The sequence below is a fragment of the Catharus ustulatus genome, chromosome 3, assembly GCF_009819885.2.
Source record: "Catharus ustulatus isolate bCatUst1 chromosome 3, bCatUst1.pri.v2, whole genome shotgun sequence".
Taxonomy (NCBI): Eukaryota; Metazoa; Chordata; class Aves; order Passeriformes; family Turdidae; genus Catharus; species Catharus ustulatus.
This window is the reverse complement of record NC_046223.1, coordinates 64,117,240-64,136,492: the sequence shown is the minus strand read 5'-3', so window position 1 is coordinate 64,136,492 and position 19,253 is coordinate 64,117,240. Positions and strand designations below refer to the sequence as shown.

At 39.9% G+C, this 19,253-nt stretch overlaps 1 protein-coding gene across 4 annotated transcripts in view; it reads left to right on the top strand.

The window, feature by feature from the left end:
• Positions 1–19,253, top strand: part of NCOA7 (nuclear receptor coactivator 7) — an 82,712-nt gene that overhangs the window by 18,680 nt on the left and 44,779 nt on the right. For all 4 annotated transcript variants that reach the window (XM_033054562.2, XM_033054563.1, XM_033054560.1 and 1 more), the window contains exon 2: positions 6,304–6,435. In XM_033054562.2, the coding sequence (XP_032910453.1) occupies positions 6,386–6,435 (50 nt within the window). In that variant the 5' untranslated portion in view covers positions 6,304–6,385. The remainder of the gene's footprint in view (positions 1–6,303; positions 6,436–19,253) is intronic.

The following is a 19,253-nucleotide window of genomic DNA, read 5'->3' as shown; positions in this document are numbered from 1 at the left end:
TGGGAGGTCTGTGGGAAATGAATGCAAGAGTTAGTGTTTTGGTTTGTGAAGCTTAATGATAAGCATTTATATGACCAGTAGCAAATTGAAACGTCTTCTCTTCCCTGTTAAACTGCTTTTGTCACTTTATGTTTAAGGATGGTGTGTGTTTTTATTTATTTGCATCTGCACAGTGCTCTGGTAACTGCTTTGGGCTCATCAGAGGCACAACTAGCAAACCCCAAGGGATCAATTTCAGATCTATTACACTGAAACTCCTTCCCTTCTATCTGTGATTTGTTCTACAATTTCTTACTCTTCCAACTTGAGAGATATTTTTAATATTGCTCTGGAAATGCTACAAACTCACCTTTGGTTTTTTTTTGGTCTTAGTACTGGCTTATTAGTGTAACCCTTGTCATCTCTCATGCTGCATCTTTTAGGGGTCAGAATTGGTATATGTACCCAGAAGACTTGTTATTCATGAGAACACACTCTGTTTGCAGAGTTGCAGACCTAAGCCAGGTCATTAGTAATGCTTTGTGTCTGGATATGACCAGTTTTGAATGCTGGTATTAACAGCAGGTGATAGGGAGCATGCAGTGCTGTGAACAGATGTGTGTGGTCTTTGTAGTCTCAGGGGCAGAGGTATGATAGAGAAACAAAAATTAAAAAATTACTGTTGTGTAGGACGCTGTACCAGAGAGCAAATGAGAGCTACGTGGTGTGTCTGAGCAGCTTCCTGTTCGCTCAGCACAGTGGGGTCTCCCTTGCTCGGGCCATGTCTGCTTGGCTGTCTCACTGGGTGTCTTGTGCCTTCATCTGTTCTGCCTGCCTAACTGGAAAACTTGTGTGCACACCTCTTGTCTTCCCTGCTTTGTTGTTCACAGTGTGGTTGTTGACACTGTTTCTTGCATTATGAGACTCCTGGTAAGGTATGGAATACATTACTCTTGACTTGGTTTTTCTAAACTCAGTTAATTGCTTTTTTTACATACTTGCTCCTTGCTGAAGGAGTCTGAGTGAGACTGGATCCTCAGAGGATGTTAGTTTGGCTTTTTATTTTCTTTTGTGGATCTGAGCTGTGATTCTTATGTATATGCCCGCAGAACCAGATAAAATTGAGACTGTGCTATTGGTTTCCAAAATTAGTCAGTTTAAATTTCACAGAAAGTAATAACTATCTCCTTGTCAAGGTAATCTTGTGTGTTCTCATTGCTGCTGGTTATTGAGGCTGGATTAAAGCTACTGAGAGAGTACTTGCACACATTGCTCTTCTGCTCTCATTTGAGCATGTAGAGGTAATTCTTACAGTTCAGCTCCCCATTTGCAAAGCAGGGAATTACATAATTTTCCTACCTCATGAGAGGTTGAGAGATACTGAGTCTACAGGATCATGTAAAATTTGTCTAGAGACTTGCATGATCTTGAATGTTTCTTTTTCTTTGTATGTTTTTCCAGGACTTGCAGTGGGCACAGATGGCCAGTGAAAAGCTATCAAGTCCACTGAATGTTCTAAAAATAATCAGATGCTTCATTGGCTTCTGCATTGTTGTTGGATGTACTGTTGTTCATGTGCACGGTTTTGGAAAGTAATGCCCACAGCTGAAGGATTGCTTGTTGATGCTTTAGAGCCAGCAGGCAGGATTTCTGGGTGCTTACCCCTGAGCACAGCAAGCAGGACTTTTTCTTGTTTCATGAACATGTGAACTACTTAAACTGCAGGTAGCAAGGTACATTATTCTTCATGTGTGAGAAGGGAAGGAAAAGGGAGAAAAAAATTTTGAAAAATTGGTCAATTTGTTAAAGTCTTTAAAGGGTACTCTATTCACACACTAATTTATTTTTAATCTTCCATTGCCTTTGTTTATCCTTGCACTTTGGGGATCTACTGCTGATACTTTGAATGTACCAGTGCAGGAGGCTGTTGTCCTGCAATGCCAGGTTGCAGGGAGGATAGCAGGACCTGGAAACAAGTTCTGGAGGTCTTGAGAGTGTGGTATCAGTTGAAGTGATGTAGGTATCCGTGGTCAGGAGTTCAGTCTGTTCCTATGATTAAAACTTTTTATTTTGTGGCCTTGCTGGATCATTCCCATTCTAATTACAAATTTTCAGCAACATCCCCAGAACTCCCTGGCACCAAGTCCAGACAGACAAAGCAAGTATCCAGAAATGAGTAAATGTAAATTAAAACATCCAGAGCAGTAAGACTAAAATAAGAAAGAACAGTGTATGTTCATGTATTTTGTTCTTTTCTTTATATAATTATCAGGGTCTGACACTGGCTAAATTTGGAGAGTGGCAAATTTTCAACAGGCTCTTAACTGAAATGCATTGTTTGGTTTGCTTTGAAAATGGCTAATTAAAGAGTTAGCATTGCTGTAGACATGTAATACAAGCTTTTCACAGTCTACTTCTGTTTCAGTGTGTAGAAAAAGTTAAACTGAGCCTGAAATTTATATAAAATTAGCTTTGTCATCATTTGAGTTTGGACTGGACTCATGGTATATGACTAAGTTGTCTGTTTCTTAGCATATAAATATCACCCACATTTTTAATAGTCTGCTGATTCAGTATTCATTTGTACCAGAAAGGAGCTGCTAGGAAACCAAGATTCATTTTAATCATATAGACTTAATAACATCTTAAGCATAAGGAATACCTTGGGATTTTTTTCCTGTAAAATATCAAAGAACAGATAGGGGAGAGGTGTGGAGTAGGTTTGCCTTTTTTGATGTGACTTGAAATTGTCAGTGACATCCTACAAAGTAAGTGTGGCTATAGTGTTGTTACTGCTTAAAAACTAAAATTGAAAATAACCTCTCAGAAATACAAATACTAGTTTTCTGTAGCAATTAGGGTAGACTGTGCTATGTTCCTGCTTGCTGTCAGGTTTTCTATTTTTTTTCCTTTGAGGCGACTAATAGAAAATTTCTAACCACACAAGTAAACCCAGAGCTTAAAAAATTAGCATTCCTAATCAGTTTGCTATTTCTAGTACTATCTTTTCAAAGTATAATTTTCAGAGTTTAGTATGCCTTGTTTCTTCTAAGAAGGGACTCTAAGTAAGTTGTAGGGTGAGATCTAACATTAGGTTATGCTATTATTTACAGTAATTTCACGAATACAAGCCGCACGGAGTATAAGCCGCACTCCCGGTGTGTCGACAACGTTGATGTCTTTGTCAATAAAAAAGCCGCACCCGAATATTAACCGCACTTTCGTTCGTAGCGAGGATCCGTGTGCAACTTTCACAAATTTGCCAGTTAGTAACAGAATCGCAGCATAGCGGGGTTTACTGGCTCGGGGCGGGGCCAGGCAGGCTCGGCCCGCTCATGGTTGCCAACAGGACCGGGTGGTCCAGCTCGGCGCCACGGCTCGGCGGGACCGCTCGGGGCCGGCCAGGCGGTGCTGCCGCTGCCAGGCTCGCTCGCTGCCGCCGCCGTGTTTACTCACCCTGACCGGCACTACAGGCCCTCGCACCACCGGGCTCCCCCACGCTGCTAGTCCCAGTTCTGCTGGGCTCCCCCGCACCGCTGGCCCCGCCTCTGCCAGGCTTTCCCACCTCTGCCAGGGCTGGCCGGGTTCCAGCTTGGCTTGGGACTGCCGTGGGCTCTCACTTCCGTGTTGGCAGCTTTTAGAATATTGTTAATATATTAGCCGCCCCGGAGTACTAGCCGCACTTCCGGGTTTCCACCAAAATTTTGGTGAAAATGGTGTGGCTTGTATTCGTGAAATTATTGTACTTTAAATTTACTTTAATTGGTGACTGGATATTATATTACTGTATGTTTTTATTAGTGAAAGAAGAAAAATTGCCTGAATGCCTTTGCTGTGTCTTGTCTGTGGATAACATTCCAATTTTCTGAGTGCCCATCTGTTATGAATGTTAATTATTTAATTTTTTTTTAAATTCTTGATTTATTCCTCCTCACCGTGTAAAAGGACTTGGAGTTGCATTTATTTGATATGAGAAGAACAAGCTCCATACCCATGTTGGCATTGCTGGCTTTGTTTAGCACTGATGGGAGCAAACAGCATCCCTCACGCTTGGGGAGCTGAGCAGTGCCTGGCTGGTTTGGTGCTGGCACCTCCTGCAGCATCTGTGATTAGGTCCAGGCCTAACCTCCTCTCTCCTTTTTTATGCCTCTTTTTGCTGAAGCAGGGGGTGGCTGCTCTGGCACTGGGCCTGACAGGGCTGTGGGCAGGCAGAGGTTTCTCCTCCTGGCTCCCTGGTTAACAGTGCTCTCTTGGAGCTGGGCAGATACTTCCCTGCCTGAGGATGTTAGATCATGGGAGAGGAAGGGAATGAATGGAAAGAGCATACCACTGACTTTTGCACGGGATTAGGCAGTGAGGACAGATCTCTCTTGCCTCTGTTCATCAAAACTGATCTTATTTCAGGGAGGAAACAAGATTCCCTCTTCTTATTTCCATGGGTCGTGCTGACCTTGTGATTGTGGGATTAATTAATACTATTGCTTTCAATTAATACTGTATTGATACTTTAGGGTTACTTGATAGTTCTTTGTGTCGTTGTGAGACTCAGATCTGGCCTGTCGATGCCCTCATGCCACATCACAATGTAGTGAAGACAAAGCAGGTGAGGGGGGAAAAGTGATTCCCCTTTTTTTGAACTCTTTTTGTAATTCACTGTAGAGGTTGTAGTTGTACACTTTGGAAGACTTACTGTAACTCTAAAGGCAGAGCTAATGAAGTCACCCTTTCTGATCCTCTGAAGTTCTAAGAACCTGTCCCAACAGAGAAGATAGAGATGCATCAGAGTTCTCAAGAAGTATGTAGTATCTTCATACAGACTGATCATCTGAACTGGCCAGTTGGTTCTGATTCTGCTGCTATGTTTCTGTCATGTAGATTTCTGTGTCTATCTGAGGGCTGCATCATATGTTACCTTGCACAGGTAAAATAGTATTCTCTTCATAAAACTAAAGATGTCAGATATTTACTCTTTAAAGAGTACCCATTACTGCAAGACTACCTTACGTGTGAAAATGAGAGCAACTTGATTCCCTCTGATGCACTGGATATATTCAAAACTACTGAGTTAGAAAAAGTGCATTTAGAAACAATAGGCTTCATATGCTGTGGACTAATCATTCGTCAACAAGGAGAGAAAATTGTAGCTGGTATTTCTAGCAGAGTCTAGCATGATTTGTTCTTGGGCTTTTCAAGTAGATTAGTCTGTCTTTGCTGCATCATCTCTTTTGTTGACATCTGGCAGTTTGTAGCTTGTGATCTTTTAATGCAGGGAAAAATAGTGGAAACTGATTAGGTCCCAGAGGATTTTCTCTTTCTTTTGCTATGAATCATAATTTATGTGGCTTCCATTTCTTTGTTATACAGCCCATTAGGCTCAAATCTTTAGTGGTAACTTCTGGTTTGAGTTTATTCTGAAATACTGGTAAAAAACTCCTAACTTATTTTGTGCATGTGCACAACCCATCAGAGTAGGTTAAGTGTATGTTGAGGAGAGGAAAATGGTAAAACATCTTGCCAGGGATCTTGGACAGCAGTTTATGTGGCATGTTATTAATTACAGTAATTATAAAGCAGTTTGGAAATTCTCAGCTCTTGTGTGCTGAGTGCCTTGGTATAGCATTCTGCCAAGAGGTGGTGATTTTCATGTCAAAAAACCAGTGTTACTGGTCTCCCCCTTTTTCTTTTTTAATTTTGTTTTTTCCCACACTTCTCATATAATCTAGATAACCTTCCCAAGTCCTATCTATTTCAAGGTGATCACATTTCATCTGGAGAGCCAGAGGTCCATCTTGTTTCTCCCTGTATATTTCTTTGAACTTGTATATTAGTCACAACATTCAAACCTTGTATAGAATGTAGATCACTCTTTTTTCCTTTACATGATTTAAGAACTTTCAGATCTCTCACAATCTTGTAGTATTTTTAGTAATTTAAAGTTTTAATTCAAAGTGAGTATTCTGTGTCTTACTGGTTATTGTTTGTACTGTATATTTCCAAAACTTACCTTGATCCGCCTAAGAAATGCATGAGACCTGGAAGATGTTTTGGTATGCACTTGAAAGTAGTTTAATCTTTCCAGAGTTTTAAAACTTGATGCTGCTCTTACCTGCTTTACGGAATGTCTCTTCCACTGCTGAGAAGCTCACCTGAGTGCATTTATGGGTTTGTCTCATTGTATACTAAATGGATACTGCCTGGTAAACATTGGTTAAAGTTTAATTTCATTTGTCACTGGGTCAGTTGTATTTCCACAACCTGTTGGGTTTTGTAGGTGTTGTTGGCATGTTGATTTATGAACTTCCTGTTTTTAACTGTTATATACAGGAGACTCTGCCTGGATATGAGGTACTGAAGGGAAAAAGAGCATCACGCTTGGCTACTCACCTTGCCCATTTCACTGTAAATAATGGAGACCAAGGAAGAGAAGAAGGAACGGCGACAAGGCTATTTTGCTCGGTAAGCTTACAGGGCTTATTTCAATGTTGATTAAAATACAGAACTCTTATTCTGCCTTTTTGACAAGGTTTTATGATTTTTCAGGTATGTGTAAAAATTGAACCCATGCTGCAGTATGTATGCACAAAGTGCTTTTGTAGTTGTATCCCTGATGTTTAAGTGGTGATTTCTTCATTTTGAGTAGTAGAGGAAACTTGAATTATAATTCTGATTTGTGATATTAAACTATTATTGGGCATTAAGTTGCAAATTGCACTGCATTTGAGCTTCCAGCATCAAGTTCCTGGACAGTGTTGATCAAAACAAGCATATCTGAAACGTATGTGTGTTTAAACCTGAAGTTAGAGTAAGACTAGCTAAGAAATGGTAAGATGGCTAAATCATATCATCTCTGTAAATAAAAGCCATGCTTTTTCAGTCAATCATTTTTGTTATTTGGAATTCATGATTGGTGGTTTTTAAGAAATAAGTGCTGTTGTTTTCCTAATAACTTGTCTTTGTTAATTTAACAAGTCTCTAATCATCTCTGAGCTCTGATGTACATGAAGAACCAAAGCTCACTTACTCTTGGGAGGGGGTAGGAAATAAGTTTAAAAAACATCTTTGCCTCAAGGATGTTTTCTGTTCTGTTGAAGAGGAGAATTGTATCAGACATCTAGAGAATGCCTGTCAAAACATTTAGAAGTAGTGTGAAGAAGAGTTGCTGCTTTTTTATTGCTATCCAGGTTCTATGTAATGGTGGCTAAACACTAGAGGAAGTTTCGGTCATGTGTTAATGTCTGGTGACTTGCTTTCCATTTGGAGAGATGCAGTTGATGTTGGCAGAATGTTGCAGTTTGGGATTCTGAGAAGGGGAAGTGGATAATGGCACCTAAAACAGAGGAGGCATTATGAAGGACAAAGCAGAAGTAGATAAAGGGATAACTAAGGAACTAAGTAACAAGGAACTAAGGAATAAGTAATTTTGTGTTAGAGAAGACTCAGGCTTTGAGACTGATGTCTGAGTAAGATGCTTCAGTATTGAGAATGTTTTGTGTTCTTTCTAAGTGCTGTCTGCTAAACAAGTGGAAAGCCTTCAGAGGCTTTCAGGCAAGTCCTTGACAATTGTATATGAGTCTGCTCTCCTCTGTCATCTTGTGAGTGTTCTCTTAAAAATTCACGGGGGCAGCATGTCTTGTATGGGTGTAGGACACTGAGCAAGGTTCAAAAAGATGTGAAATCAATTTGTAGTATTAGCACTTAGCTGCTGTGTAACTTTGGGGAGGTTACCTGTCTCTTTCCCTCCCAGCTTGCATATTTTTTCTTTATATAGGTTGCAGGCCCTTAAGTCCCCACTCTAAGCAACTTGTGGATGACTTACAAGAATGTCCTTGCAGACCCTCAGGTCGTGTGTTAATATAAGGTGAAGTCTGTCAGTAAGTGTCATGCCCAGCTTCCCTTCCTGCACAGTGTCTGTGTGTGCAGTCAGGGACAGAAAAAGAGCTCAGTTTACATTTAGCATACTAAGTGTAACACACTTCCTGCCACAGGGTCTTGCAGATGAATGGTTTAAATGCTTTGCACAATGACTCAAATAAATGTGATACAGGTACCTGAAAATAATAGGCAGATTATATAATCTTCAGTACCAAGACAGTTCCAATAATGTCTCTGGTGTTTTTTTAAACTGTTTAAAATTTTGACTTTATGTCAAAGGCCAGATTTTGACTTGACACAGAAGTTACCCAATTAGGTGCCTCTTACTGGTACACAGGTAATTTAATCAGGTGCATGCTTTGGTGTTGCTATCAGCTGGGATTGAGAAGAATGCCTTTTGCTTATACCCTGGTTGTAAAGGGGAAAATATTTATATTCAGTGCTGGTGGAATAAAATATTTAATATAGTCCACTAAGTACCTATAAATGAAAATACACACATTTTAATAGAAAAATCTCTTTTATGTGAGGGGAAAGGTATTATGCTAGCAAGGTCAAAAACATTAACTGAAAAATGGGAAATGATGCTTTTTCTCTTAAGGTCCTGCTAACAGAGACCCAAGTCCTCTGTTGGCAGAGCCAGGGAACATGTTAATATGAGCAGTAGGACAAACAGCTGCCTCGCTGCCCTGCCAGCATCCCAAAGTGTCTGACATCCCATCAGAAGGTGGCTTTTGGCCTTCAGGATAGTGTAATCTTGGTGCCTTCTGGGCAGCTTTTGGTAGGGGTGGTGCTCAGTGTCTGAGTGGTTATGCTTGCAATTCTTGGAAGGGTTAGCTTGAGAATCCCAAAATATGTGTTGGCAAACCAGCTCCTGAATTGCAAGATCAAGATGAACATGAAATTGTCTCCATCTCTGTCTCCCAAATTTAACATTGTTTACACATTTATCCTTTAAAATATTTAAAATCGCTCTGTAGAAGAGATCCACTCAGCCATCATATTTTTCCACTACAGATAGTTATGGTCCTAGTGCCTCAGTTTTCCCAGGTGTCTCCCCCTCCCTGTGGTAAATGAAGCTGAAATGAAACTTTCCCCATCCATTTTTGCTTCATATCAAATGCAATTTTACCCACTGTATTTTGTGATAAAGGGCTTATTTTTACCTTGGTTGTGAGGAAAGGAAAAAAGTGATTTTTTTTTCAAACAAAATAGACATTTCTTTGAAAAGTTTTGAAGAATGATTTAGATTCCTTGTGTAGATAAAATGTTATGCTTGTAGGAGTTCAACAGGCAAGAAATGAAAGTGTAAGAGTAACATGACCATAAATTTCTCTTACACAATAGGTCCTTATTTAACTGTTACTACTACTTAAAGACTATTCTGTGTAGTTAAGTTTTCTTGCCTTATTTTCCCAACCATGTTTTTAGGCTTTTTCTGTTGTCTTCTGCTTCACTGGCTCACGAATGGACCAATATCTGTGCTGGTATTCAGCAAATCCAAAAATAGATGACACAGTGTAGTGGCACATCTATGTATATTGACTCTACTGTGACATTTGGTGCTTTTTATTGTGGTTATGTGCCCATGAACCCAGATAACAATGTCCCATTTCCCTCTGCCTGTGCCCCTTCTCATAGAATGTAGGGCATCTCTGTTTTGCCTTGCCCATTGTGTAGGCTTGAGTTCAGGGGTACGTCACCTCATGAAATGCGTAGCCATTAAAATTTTAACTGAATTTAGAAAGAAACTACCAAAATGAGTGTTGTGTATCACATGGAAAGAATTGCCTTGGATATAAACTGGTAGTCTGGAAGGCTGAATGTACAGCTTGAGAGTGGAATTTGTTCGGATGTGCTGTTGTGTGCTACTGGATATATTTTGCATGTGCTATTATGTGATACTGGATGTCTTTGGACAAGCAGTTAAAGAATACGAGAAATCATAAGGGAAGAGTTTGAATAGTTTTTTGAAAGAATGAGAAAAGGGACTCTTTCAGGTTCATTTTCTGGGTCTCAACATTCATCACAAGTTACTGAGCATTTTCTGTGCTTTATGCAATCCTTTGTCAAGTAGCTGTCTACAACTGTCTTAGGGAAAAGAACTGAGTATGCTTTATGTGAAAAAAATGATGCTTTTCAACAAGTTGACCAGAATACTTACATTACTTTTATTAATCATTAGGTCTTCAGCTTGTGGTGACCTTAATCTGAACAATCTGTATGGAGATGAACTGTAAAAACCATAGTTATGTTGAATGATTTCTTAATAGTTTCCAGGGGGATTGTGAATTTTAGTTTCCAGTTTGTTTTTGGCTACCACTGAGAGCTGGATTTCTGATGCCAAAAATTATGCAAATGTATTAGGGAAAATATTCTCACTGGGATTTGGGTGCTTTTATGTTTATTGAATTTACATTGGTCTTTCTACCATCGTTCTGTTGAGAAAAGTACGTAAATATCTAGGATATGCTCCAAAGGCCATCCCAGTAGGCAGAGATTCCCTTTATCTCCAGGTTCTTAGTACTTTTTCAGAACCTGAAACCAGTTATGTAACTTGATGCTCACCTCGTGTTTCCTTATAATGTCAGTATCTGGGGGAAATAAAGGAATTCACAGCATATTGTAAGTTCTTTTAGGTTCTTGGCTTAGATACCTAAATTTACATCCATACAGATGAAGATTTATACATTAAACCCAAGATTTAAAGAAGATAAATGTATACTGCAGTTGTTGTTTACTTGTTACCAGCTCCAATTTGCTGCTTTTCTCCCTTCTAATTATTTTTAATACTTAAAAATAAATAAAACCATACAACAAATGGTGTACAGCTTTTCAGTCACATAGTTGTTTATGACCTAACCTTAGCTTTCTCTTTAAGTATTCGCAACAATTCCAACAGTAGGAATCATTGATACATGGCTCTTGTGCTGTAAACAGCTAGGGTCTGGAAAGCTTAGCTGGAGAAGCCATTATATATGTACTTGTCATGTTGTTATGGATTTTCTCTGATCCTTGCTCTTGGCAGCTGTTGGAGACAGGATGTTGGCTTGCACAGACCCTTGGTCTGACATGCTGTGGTCATGCCCTTGGTCAGTCTTTTGTATATCGCAAGCTATCAGATTTGTAAGCATCTCATTTGGACTTTCCCTGTCTTCTGTTTTATTCCCATATTCAGTAATTGTGCACTTGATATTTTTTATTCCTGTGGCTGTTAAGACACAGTAAGATGATGAAATAAAAACACAAAGAGCACAGAGGGACTGTGTGGAAAAAGGGCATCGGTGGTGGCTAGGACAGAGGAAAACCTAGATAAGAAATATACGCACAAAGATACTTCCTTGAGGGCATCTCATGTGTGAGATGTTTTCATGAGTTTCTCTGTTACATGTGGTTCTTGCTGATCAAACTCATTGTTATATCCATGTAACTGACTTCAAGTGTTGGGTGCTCCTCAGCTTGCTATTTCTTCAGCAGTTACCTCCTTGCAATTGTTCTAATTCTGCTGAGCCAACATGTTGGTGTTTATTCAAGTCTCCTGTAGCACCCATAATTTATTTTTTGCTTTTAGGAGGAAAGTTTTCCACACATTGTTTTTAAAACAAACCGTCATGGAGGTTTATCTTGGGTGTGAAGAACAGTCAAGCCAAGATCCTGGAGATGCTTAAATATTTTTTAAATGACTCTAGGAAATAATACATCATTTCAGTTCATCTGTACAATGAAGATATCTTAACTCTGCTTCCAGATATATAAACATTACCTCATAATCCTGTTAGTGAAACTGAATAACAGTATTGAATTTTATTCACATTGTTTCAGTCAATATCATGTATGCCTGAGGCATTCTATTTTGTAAGAAAAGGCTGAATATATCAGTACTTGAGATTTATGGGGTTTGTTATTTGCTCTGTTATTTAGGGGGTGTGTGTTTGCAGGATAGTTGATTTGCTATGGTGGATAACTGAAAAAAAACGTTTCTGGAACATACAGTGTTATGATTTACCTTCCAGATACTTATGCTTGAGGTGTTTCAATGTTCTTAGCAGACTTTCTGTCTTCTGTGATGCAGGTCAGTATTTTAGCTGCCCTTTGCAACTGTCACAGTGTAAGATGTTGAGAAATGTCTAGAATTTCACAGACAGCATCACTTGGACCTGTTGGGTGGAGCTTAGGGAGGTTGTTCAGGTCCTTCAGATGCTTGAGAGATGCTATTCGTTTCTTACAAATTTTTTATATATATGTAAAGTTTTCTTTATAGGTGTAAATCTCGAGAATGAGAGTTGGGAGGGAAATTGAACCTGCTTTTTCTGATGTGTTGCCTAGGAAAAGTTGAACAGGTGTTTATCTTGGGAACTCTTTCCTCATCTCACATTGGAGTTGCTTTCTGGATTCCAAGGTTTCTGTGTTAGGAGTCTTGTAATTCTGTGGTGCGGGACAGAATTCAGCAAAAGAGCATGAATCACCATTTTCTGTCTAAATCACAGAATTATTCCCAATGTGAATGCTTCCTCTGGAAAACATAGTGGTTTCTGCAGTCTTCGTTCTTTCCAGTGCTTTTATCCTCAAGAGTAGTGGAGTCATTTAGGGTTGAAGATGATTTTTGTTACTAGTAACAGAATTAGTGAAAGTATTTCATGGGGCTCTGAGGCTTTCCTCAGGCTTCTTTAAAACTTTCTGGTACCAGAAATGCTGTTTTTGGAGACACAAAGCTTGTGTATGACAGGAAGCATGGTTAACCTCCTCACCCAGTCGCTTGCCCCTGCATGTGAAATGAGACTTGGGTAACAGTGTGGCCTGTGTATGAAGAGGCTTTTGTTTAGGACAGTGAAGAAAGGTGGAGTTTTGTGATGTTCTTGATTTCTTTAAAAGCAGTGTGGGAGACTAAGCGGAGAAAAGAGTTCGGTTAATCTTCAAATGTACTGTGTCATACCATTGACTTCACATTTTTTCACCATACAAGATTCTTGTAAGGTTGGATTGTTAGACAGAGGCATGCAATGACCCTAAGTTTGCTTTTCCCAAAGGGACCTTTGGGTGTGTCTTACCAACCTTTAAAAATAAACTTATTTCGCCTTTTTTTTGGAACATAAATAGTTTCATGATGGGCCTCTTGATGTGGACATCTGTGCAGTTTTGATAAGAGTTGCCATGAACATAGTTGCGATGTAATTTGTCGTCTTCACTTCCCTTCCCTGCAGCCTACAGCTGGGAATGCCAGGCACTGAGGGGTGTACTGGACGTTCCTGGTGACTCATGGCATTAAACTTTTTGCTCTTGGAGGGATTTAAAGGCATATCTTAAAGAGGATAAAATTTGTAGGCTTCAGATGGTGGCTTTCTGGATAGGTGAGATACAATAAGAAGTCTCTATCTGATTTAATTACATTTTTAAATTGCACTGTTTCTGTATCTGCAGATACAGTCTTGTCCTTTCAGCCTCCCAGAAGTGTGCTCTCTTCTGTTCTCAGGTGCTTTATATGTCTACTGTATAAAACTCTGCTTAACCCCAGTGAGCTGTTTTAAAATTAAGTCTAGCTTAAACACTGGTGGAAATGTAGCATTGTCAAAAGTGTGGTTACATGGTCGATTTTAAAGTGATGTTGTGTAAGATGATACTGAAAGGAGGTGGTCACACTCAGCCTTCTGATTTTGCCGTGTCTCTCATGGATGACAGAGCTGTCATCACTGAGCTGCTCCAGCATGAAGGTGCCTTCTAGAAGCAGTCCCCTAAAGAGATGCCTAATGGTACTGACTTTTTAGTGGTGCTGTTAATCATTTTCTGCTCATGCTCTGAGAAGCAGCAATTGTCTTACTTCCTCATGGCAGCAGTCCTGGTCAGCTCTCCTGTGCTTTGTACCATGGGTGGTAGGGGCTGGGTTGTACAGTATTTTGAGGAGGAGAGCAGTTGGCATTGTGAGCTATATTAGAGTTTCCTGGATTGAAGAAAACACAGGTTGATATGAAGCTAGACATGCACCCTCAGAGAAGGTGTTTCTGGCTCACAAATAAAATTGCCTGCCTTTGTATCTGCTGTCATTCGAGGCTTTTGCCTGTGTGGTTTTGGCATATGCCATGCTACATTGTATAGTCTATTTCTGGTAAGGGTGCTGCATGTTTAAGGGGAAAGGTATGAATGGTACCTGCAGGAATAGGCTTTTGGAAAGGGGCAGTTTCCCCTCCTCTGTCTGAGAGATTGCTAACTAAGGGAATTCTGTTGGTAACAGGAAATACTGTGAATCCTCTGTGTGTACCCTGGATATCTGTCTGCTTGCAATGTATCTGAACTACTATTTACATGTTTTGGAGTTTTTGCTGCATGCTTCTAGGCACTGGGCTCCCCACTCTTGCCAGCCCAAGGAAATGAAGCTTTTTGCCTCTGCTCTGGGGCTTTGGACAGGGTAAGAGGCTACATGGATATTCCTGGTGGCCTCAGGTTCCCCATGGTAAACTCTCATGCCCTCAGTGTTAATCCAGCTTCCAGACTGTGTTTGGAAGGGATTTTTTCCACCCCACCCTGCGCCTGCCAATCTGATTATGTGGAGGTGAGTTGTAAGTGTAGGTTTTTGGTGTTTTTTTTCTGTCCCACTCTGTAGTCTGAGCAAGGAATGTTTCCTAGGATCGTCTGATATTTGAAGATGTGTGTTAGCTATGCTTTAACTCTCTTATGCTGTTCTACTGAGATCTGTGGGATTCTTCCTGTTGATTTATGTGAGAGAAAAGCCCAAGGAGGGCAGCAGGAATGGTTAAGAATTTGGGGAGGAGGGAGATAATTGTCCTTATGCTGGAAAACCTTTGTAATGTAAATGAGCCATAAATCAGCTCTCTGGGTGTCTTAAAACAGCATTTTCCTGTGAGACAGCAGTTTCTAGCACAGAGAACTTGTCTTGTATAAGACTTAATATACTGCTCATAACTTCAGGCTTTTGCTACTGTTTTTCTGGTCTGGCTATTTTTATTTCAGTAGGTATAAGCTTAACAGCTAACCAATCACTGCTAAGTTTAGCTTAAATTACATTATGGTTTTGGCATAACAGAGCATTTCTGTAATGGATTTTTACTTTTAGTAATGCTTTTATAAATAAATGGCTCGTAGGTGTTAATCACATGTTTTAGTCAGACAGTCTTTAAAAGTCAAATCTTCTCAAGCAGAAGATTTATCTATATGTTCACTGTTAGTGAACTAAATGTTAAAAAAATGCTGCTGCTCTTTCCACCTGGACCACAGCAGGTGCTGCATGTAGCGGTTTTGCTTGCCTGAGGCTAAGAAGGATTTTTTGTTGTTATGGAGATCTTCCATGTTATGAATGCTGCCAAAACTTTTTTTTCCTCTTTTTCTTTTTTTTTTTTTTTTTTGGCAATCCAAAACTACAGCATATGACTCTGGTCCCATGGACGGATGCATTTGAGCAATTTTAAGCATGTAAAGAACCATACTGTTAGGTGTTACAGAGCAGTGAAAGCTGCTTGTAGGAGCTGAGCTGTCCAGGCACGAGTGCTGGAAGCATGTCCAAAGCTGCAGGGAGAAGTGCCAGAGTGCTAGAGGGGAGGCCAGCAATTCCCTACCCACCTGCCATAGCAGGGGTAGGACCCAGCATGCCAGGAAGCTTTCCTTCCCAGCCCAGAAGGGAATGGACTGGTGGGCATAGTGGCAGGCAGCAGCACAGAATGTCACAGAGCACCTCCCTTACCTGGCTTGGGCTGGCTGGATTTGGTAGGAGGTCATTGTCCTTGGCTGAAGATAGCTCCTGACCTGCTTGTCCTCACCAACCTCCTGCTCTGCATCTGCAGAGCACTCAGCCTCCTGGCTGTGCTGCAGCCTGGGTGCTGCTGCAAGGAGTGAGGCCGCTTGCTGTTAAGCAGAGAAGCTGCCTTACAGGATTAAATTCAGGAGCACTGGAGCTTCCTGATTTCTTCAGCTTATTATTGTAATTCAGTTACTGCCTCCAGTGCAATGAGACCTCATGGACTTGCAGAGTCCAGAGAACATGGAGATAGAGCAAAGCCTCTTGTATCTTTCTGTTTACCCATCATGCTGACAGTGGGCAAGATTTACTTTCTGCTTTTTCATTTTCCCTGAAGTAATTGCTTCCTCACGAGCCATATATGTTTTGACTGCAGGTTAAAAGTTTCAGCTGAAGTGAAAATAAAAAATGCAAACTATTCTTCAGGCAAAAATAAATGCATAAATACTATAACATTTTATATAAAACCCACAGAGAAGTTTTAAGGTGTAGCAATTAATACACGTTGTATCTGAGTGTAATTGAGGACCTGTTACACTACTGTAATGGTATGGCTGCTGGAAAATACCAGGACATGTTACATTCTCACTTTAAGGTATATGCATGTTAGAAGTTGCACTTGTACATGCCTGCCATGTCACTGTCCCACACAAGCTCTCCCTGTCTTGTCATCTTTATAGATGTGGTTAATGGTCTTTTCACTACTGTATTAAAAAGTGAGAATCATGATCAGTCTACACCCATACAGGTGTCTGCATTATCTTCTATACAAAATAATACTGTTGTCTTTGGGGTTGTTCTCAATTCTTGCATTTTGTTTCCCTATGTTAATTAAATATTAATTTTAAAGGACCTTCCTCTTTTTTTATGAAATTTGAGTTTTATGAAGAGTGTTCACTTGAGGCAGGGAGTGAGGAGTTTATAAAAGTTGTGGAGAAACTTGTATGTCATCCAGCTTTATAGCTTTATGAGCTTATTGTCTTCATCAAAATAAAAAAGTTTGACCATGGTGTGGCTTTTTCTGTGCAGCTTCTCTGTAACATCCTCCTTTGCTGTGTAACTGCAGTTCCCTTTTTCTTGCAGTTTTGCTCAGCTGATGAGGAGGGGAGTGGTGATGAGGGGCTGGCATTAAGCAGGAGGGAGAACAGCTGGGAAGCCAGCATTGTCTGGAGGTGGCAGGGCAGCGCCATCCCTTCCTTGCCTGGGCTTCAGTGCAGGGAAAATGCCTTGTTGAGCCACTTTGGGAAGAATTCCTGGCACGTGTAGGAGCTGTTTGGGGTGGTGAATGAACACCACAGTAGGAGAGAGTATCTGGCATTGTCAGCAGAAGAAAGCAGGAGGAGCACGATGGGAGTATGTTAAGAATCAAGTTGATATTTGTGACAAAACAGTTCTGTGGTGCTGCTCTATTTGAATAGGCCTATTAAGTGAATTTCTGGCAAAGTCAATGGAATCATCCAAAGAGAAAGATTTTTTTCATTTTGCTTTCTGCCTAAGGCCATTCTTTGAGGGTTTGCAGTATAAAAAGTTATAAAAGAGAGAATCAAAGAGATGTCTAAAGCAAGCAAAATAGCTTTCCAGAATCCTTTTCCTATGGAAAAGATTTTATTAAATTGTTGCTATAGCAGTGGAGTGCTGAATACATCGTAACTTCTTTTGCACATAAAAGCAAAAGATGAGAATACTTTTGCCTTTGAAAATGGAAAGTTTGTTAGTGTGTGGGAGCATTGTCTTAAATGTAGGAAAATAACAACTTTCTGGCAGCTCAAAACCCCCTTGAGTTTTACTCAGGGAAACAGGGATTACTCTCACCCCCTAAATAAATATAAACGATGTTAGATGGGATATCTAAAATTCCCTGATCTAAATCAGGAAACTAGGGAGAGGAGACTTACATATTTTACTTACTCTAAGAACCCATTTTATCAGAAAATGTAGTGTCTTTAAAATTCTAGAACAACTTTACTAAAAATCTTTCCCTCCACATTACATATGATGAAACAGATGTAGTGATTTGCTTTTTAAGCTAATGGCATTATTGGGAAGAAAAGAGACATACCCTGAAATGTCAGTACAGCACTTCACTCTCTGGAGCATGCCAGCTTTCCTGAGCAGTGCTGCTGGCTGACCATCTGTGAAGCCTGGTGCTGGTACTTGTTGTCAATCAGTAACAGGAGTTCCAATAAAAGTGGAAATTTCCAGCTTGGACCTGTGCTGCTACTATCAGAGCTCTCAAGAGTTGTTTTTTGTCCTTTGGAATGACCAGGTTATGGACACTTTTGGGTGTCTGCAATCACCATACTGGAACCACATGGTTGTCCTTGATAAGTTTTTTAGAAATTTTTTTTTTGTATTTTTTTCCTTTCTGTGGTTAGTTCTTTAGATGTCTGGCAAAATACGTGTTCTCTCCCCTACATATGCCTTAATAGTCTGTTATAATAGTAAACATACAGCCTTGTGGCTTGCTTGTTTCCAAAACATGACATGTGCCAACCTGAAATGGCTGGTTTTCCATGGCATGTGCTTCCTTGTGGGGTGGATGCTGTCCACTTTTAGTAAGATTTCTGGGGGTGGATTTGTATTTGTTTCTATGCTGAAGTGAAAGTAGCCACACTGGGGAGATCTGGGTAAAGTGTTATGGTCTGGCAAGCAGTCTGACTTCCTTTGGCTTTGCAAGCAGCAATGATTTATTTTGTCTGAGATCTGCTTATTCTTCAGGTTCCATCAGATGGGATGAGAGCACAGCCATGCCTGGAGCTGGCTGAGTCATTCTGACACTGAGCTGGGTGAAGGGAAGAGGGGTGATCCGAGCAGAGGGTAGAGAATGGCTGATTGAGATCAGACTAGTGAGTGACTAAGGGAGATTTTTGCTGTAAGATTTCTGTAGGTAGGTGTGGGGTTTTTTTACATGAATTTATTTGACTCTTCCAGAAGGGTGGAGAAAGGCATGGAGAGTAGAAGGAAACTAGTATATATTGTAATCAGTGCAGAGATTTAAATTAAGATTAAAATTATTAATTCTGAAGTAAATAATTGGGGTGCATATCCTTTTTATATAAAGGAATCTTTATGGGAACAAAACAGTTAAAGGTGTTTGAAGTATTTTAAAGGGGTTTTTTCTAATCTTTTTTTATAGATGCATAAATATATTTTTTAAAATTATGTTTTAGGGACGTGATCTCTTTGTGCTCTGCAGGATGTTAAGATGATTGTATGCCGGATATCAAGGCACATTTTAGAGGATGCACATTGTGGAAGATTTCCAGAAAGGAAAACTTCAGTTTGTCAGCTGAAAGATAAAAATATTTATTCTCCCTTCCCCTTATTTTGATTATATTTCTGGAGGACCACTTTATTAGATACTTTTGTTTCTAAAGTAAGAGTTGTACATGGTGTATGATCTTTATTAATCTAATACATAATAAAAAAACATGCTTTATTATGGCAGGAGTTTTTTAGAACATCCTGTCAAAAGGACCTAGTGCTCTTTGACTATGATATTATGTGTTGAATGAGGTTCTATTTAATTGTCTGTTAAACACCTCTATTGAATAAATGTTAAGTAAAACAAAATGAAATTTCTAGGAAAAAAATTACTGTCAGATTTCCATGACTTTATTGTCTCAGTGGTAGAGTTGTTTCACTGGTTGCTTGTAGT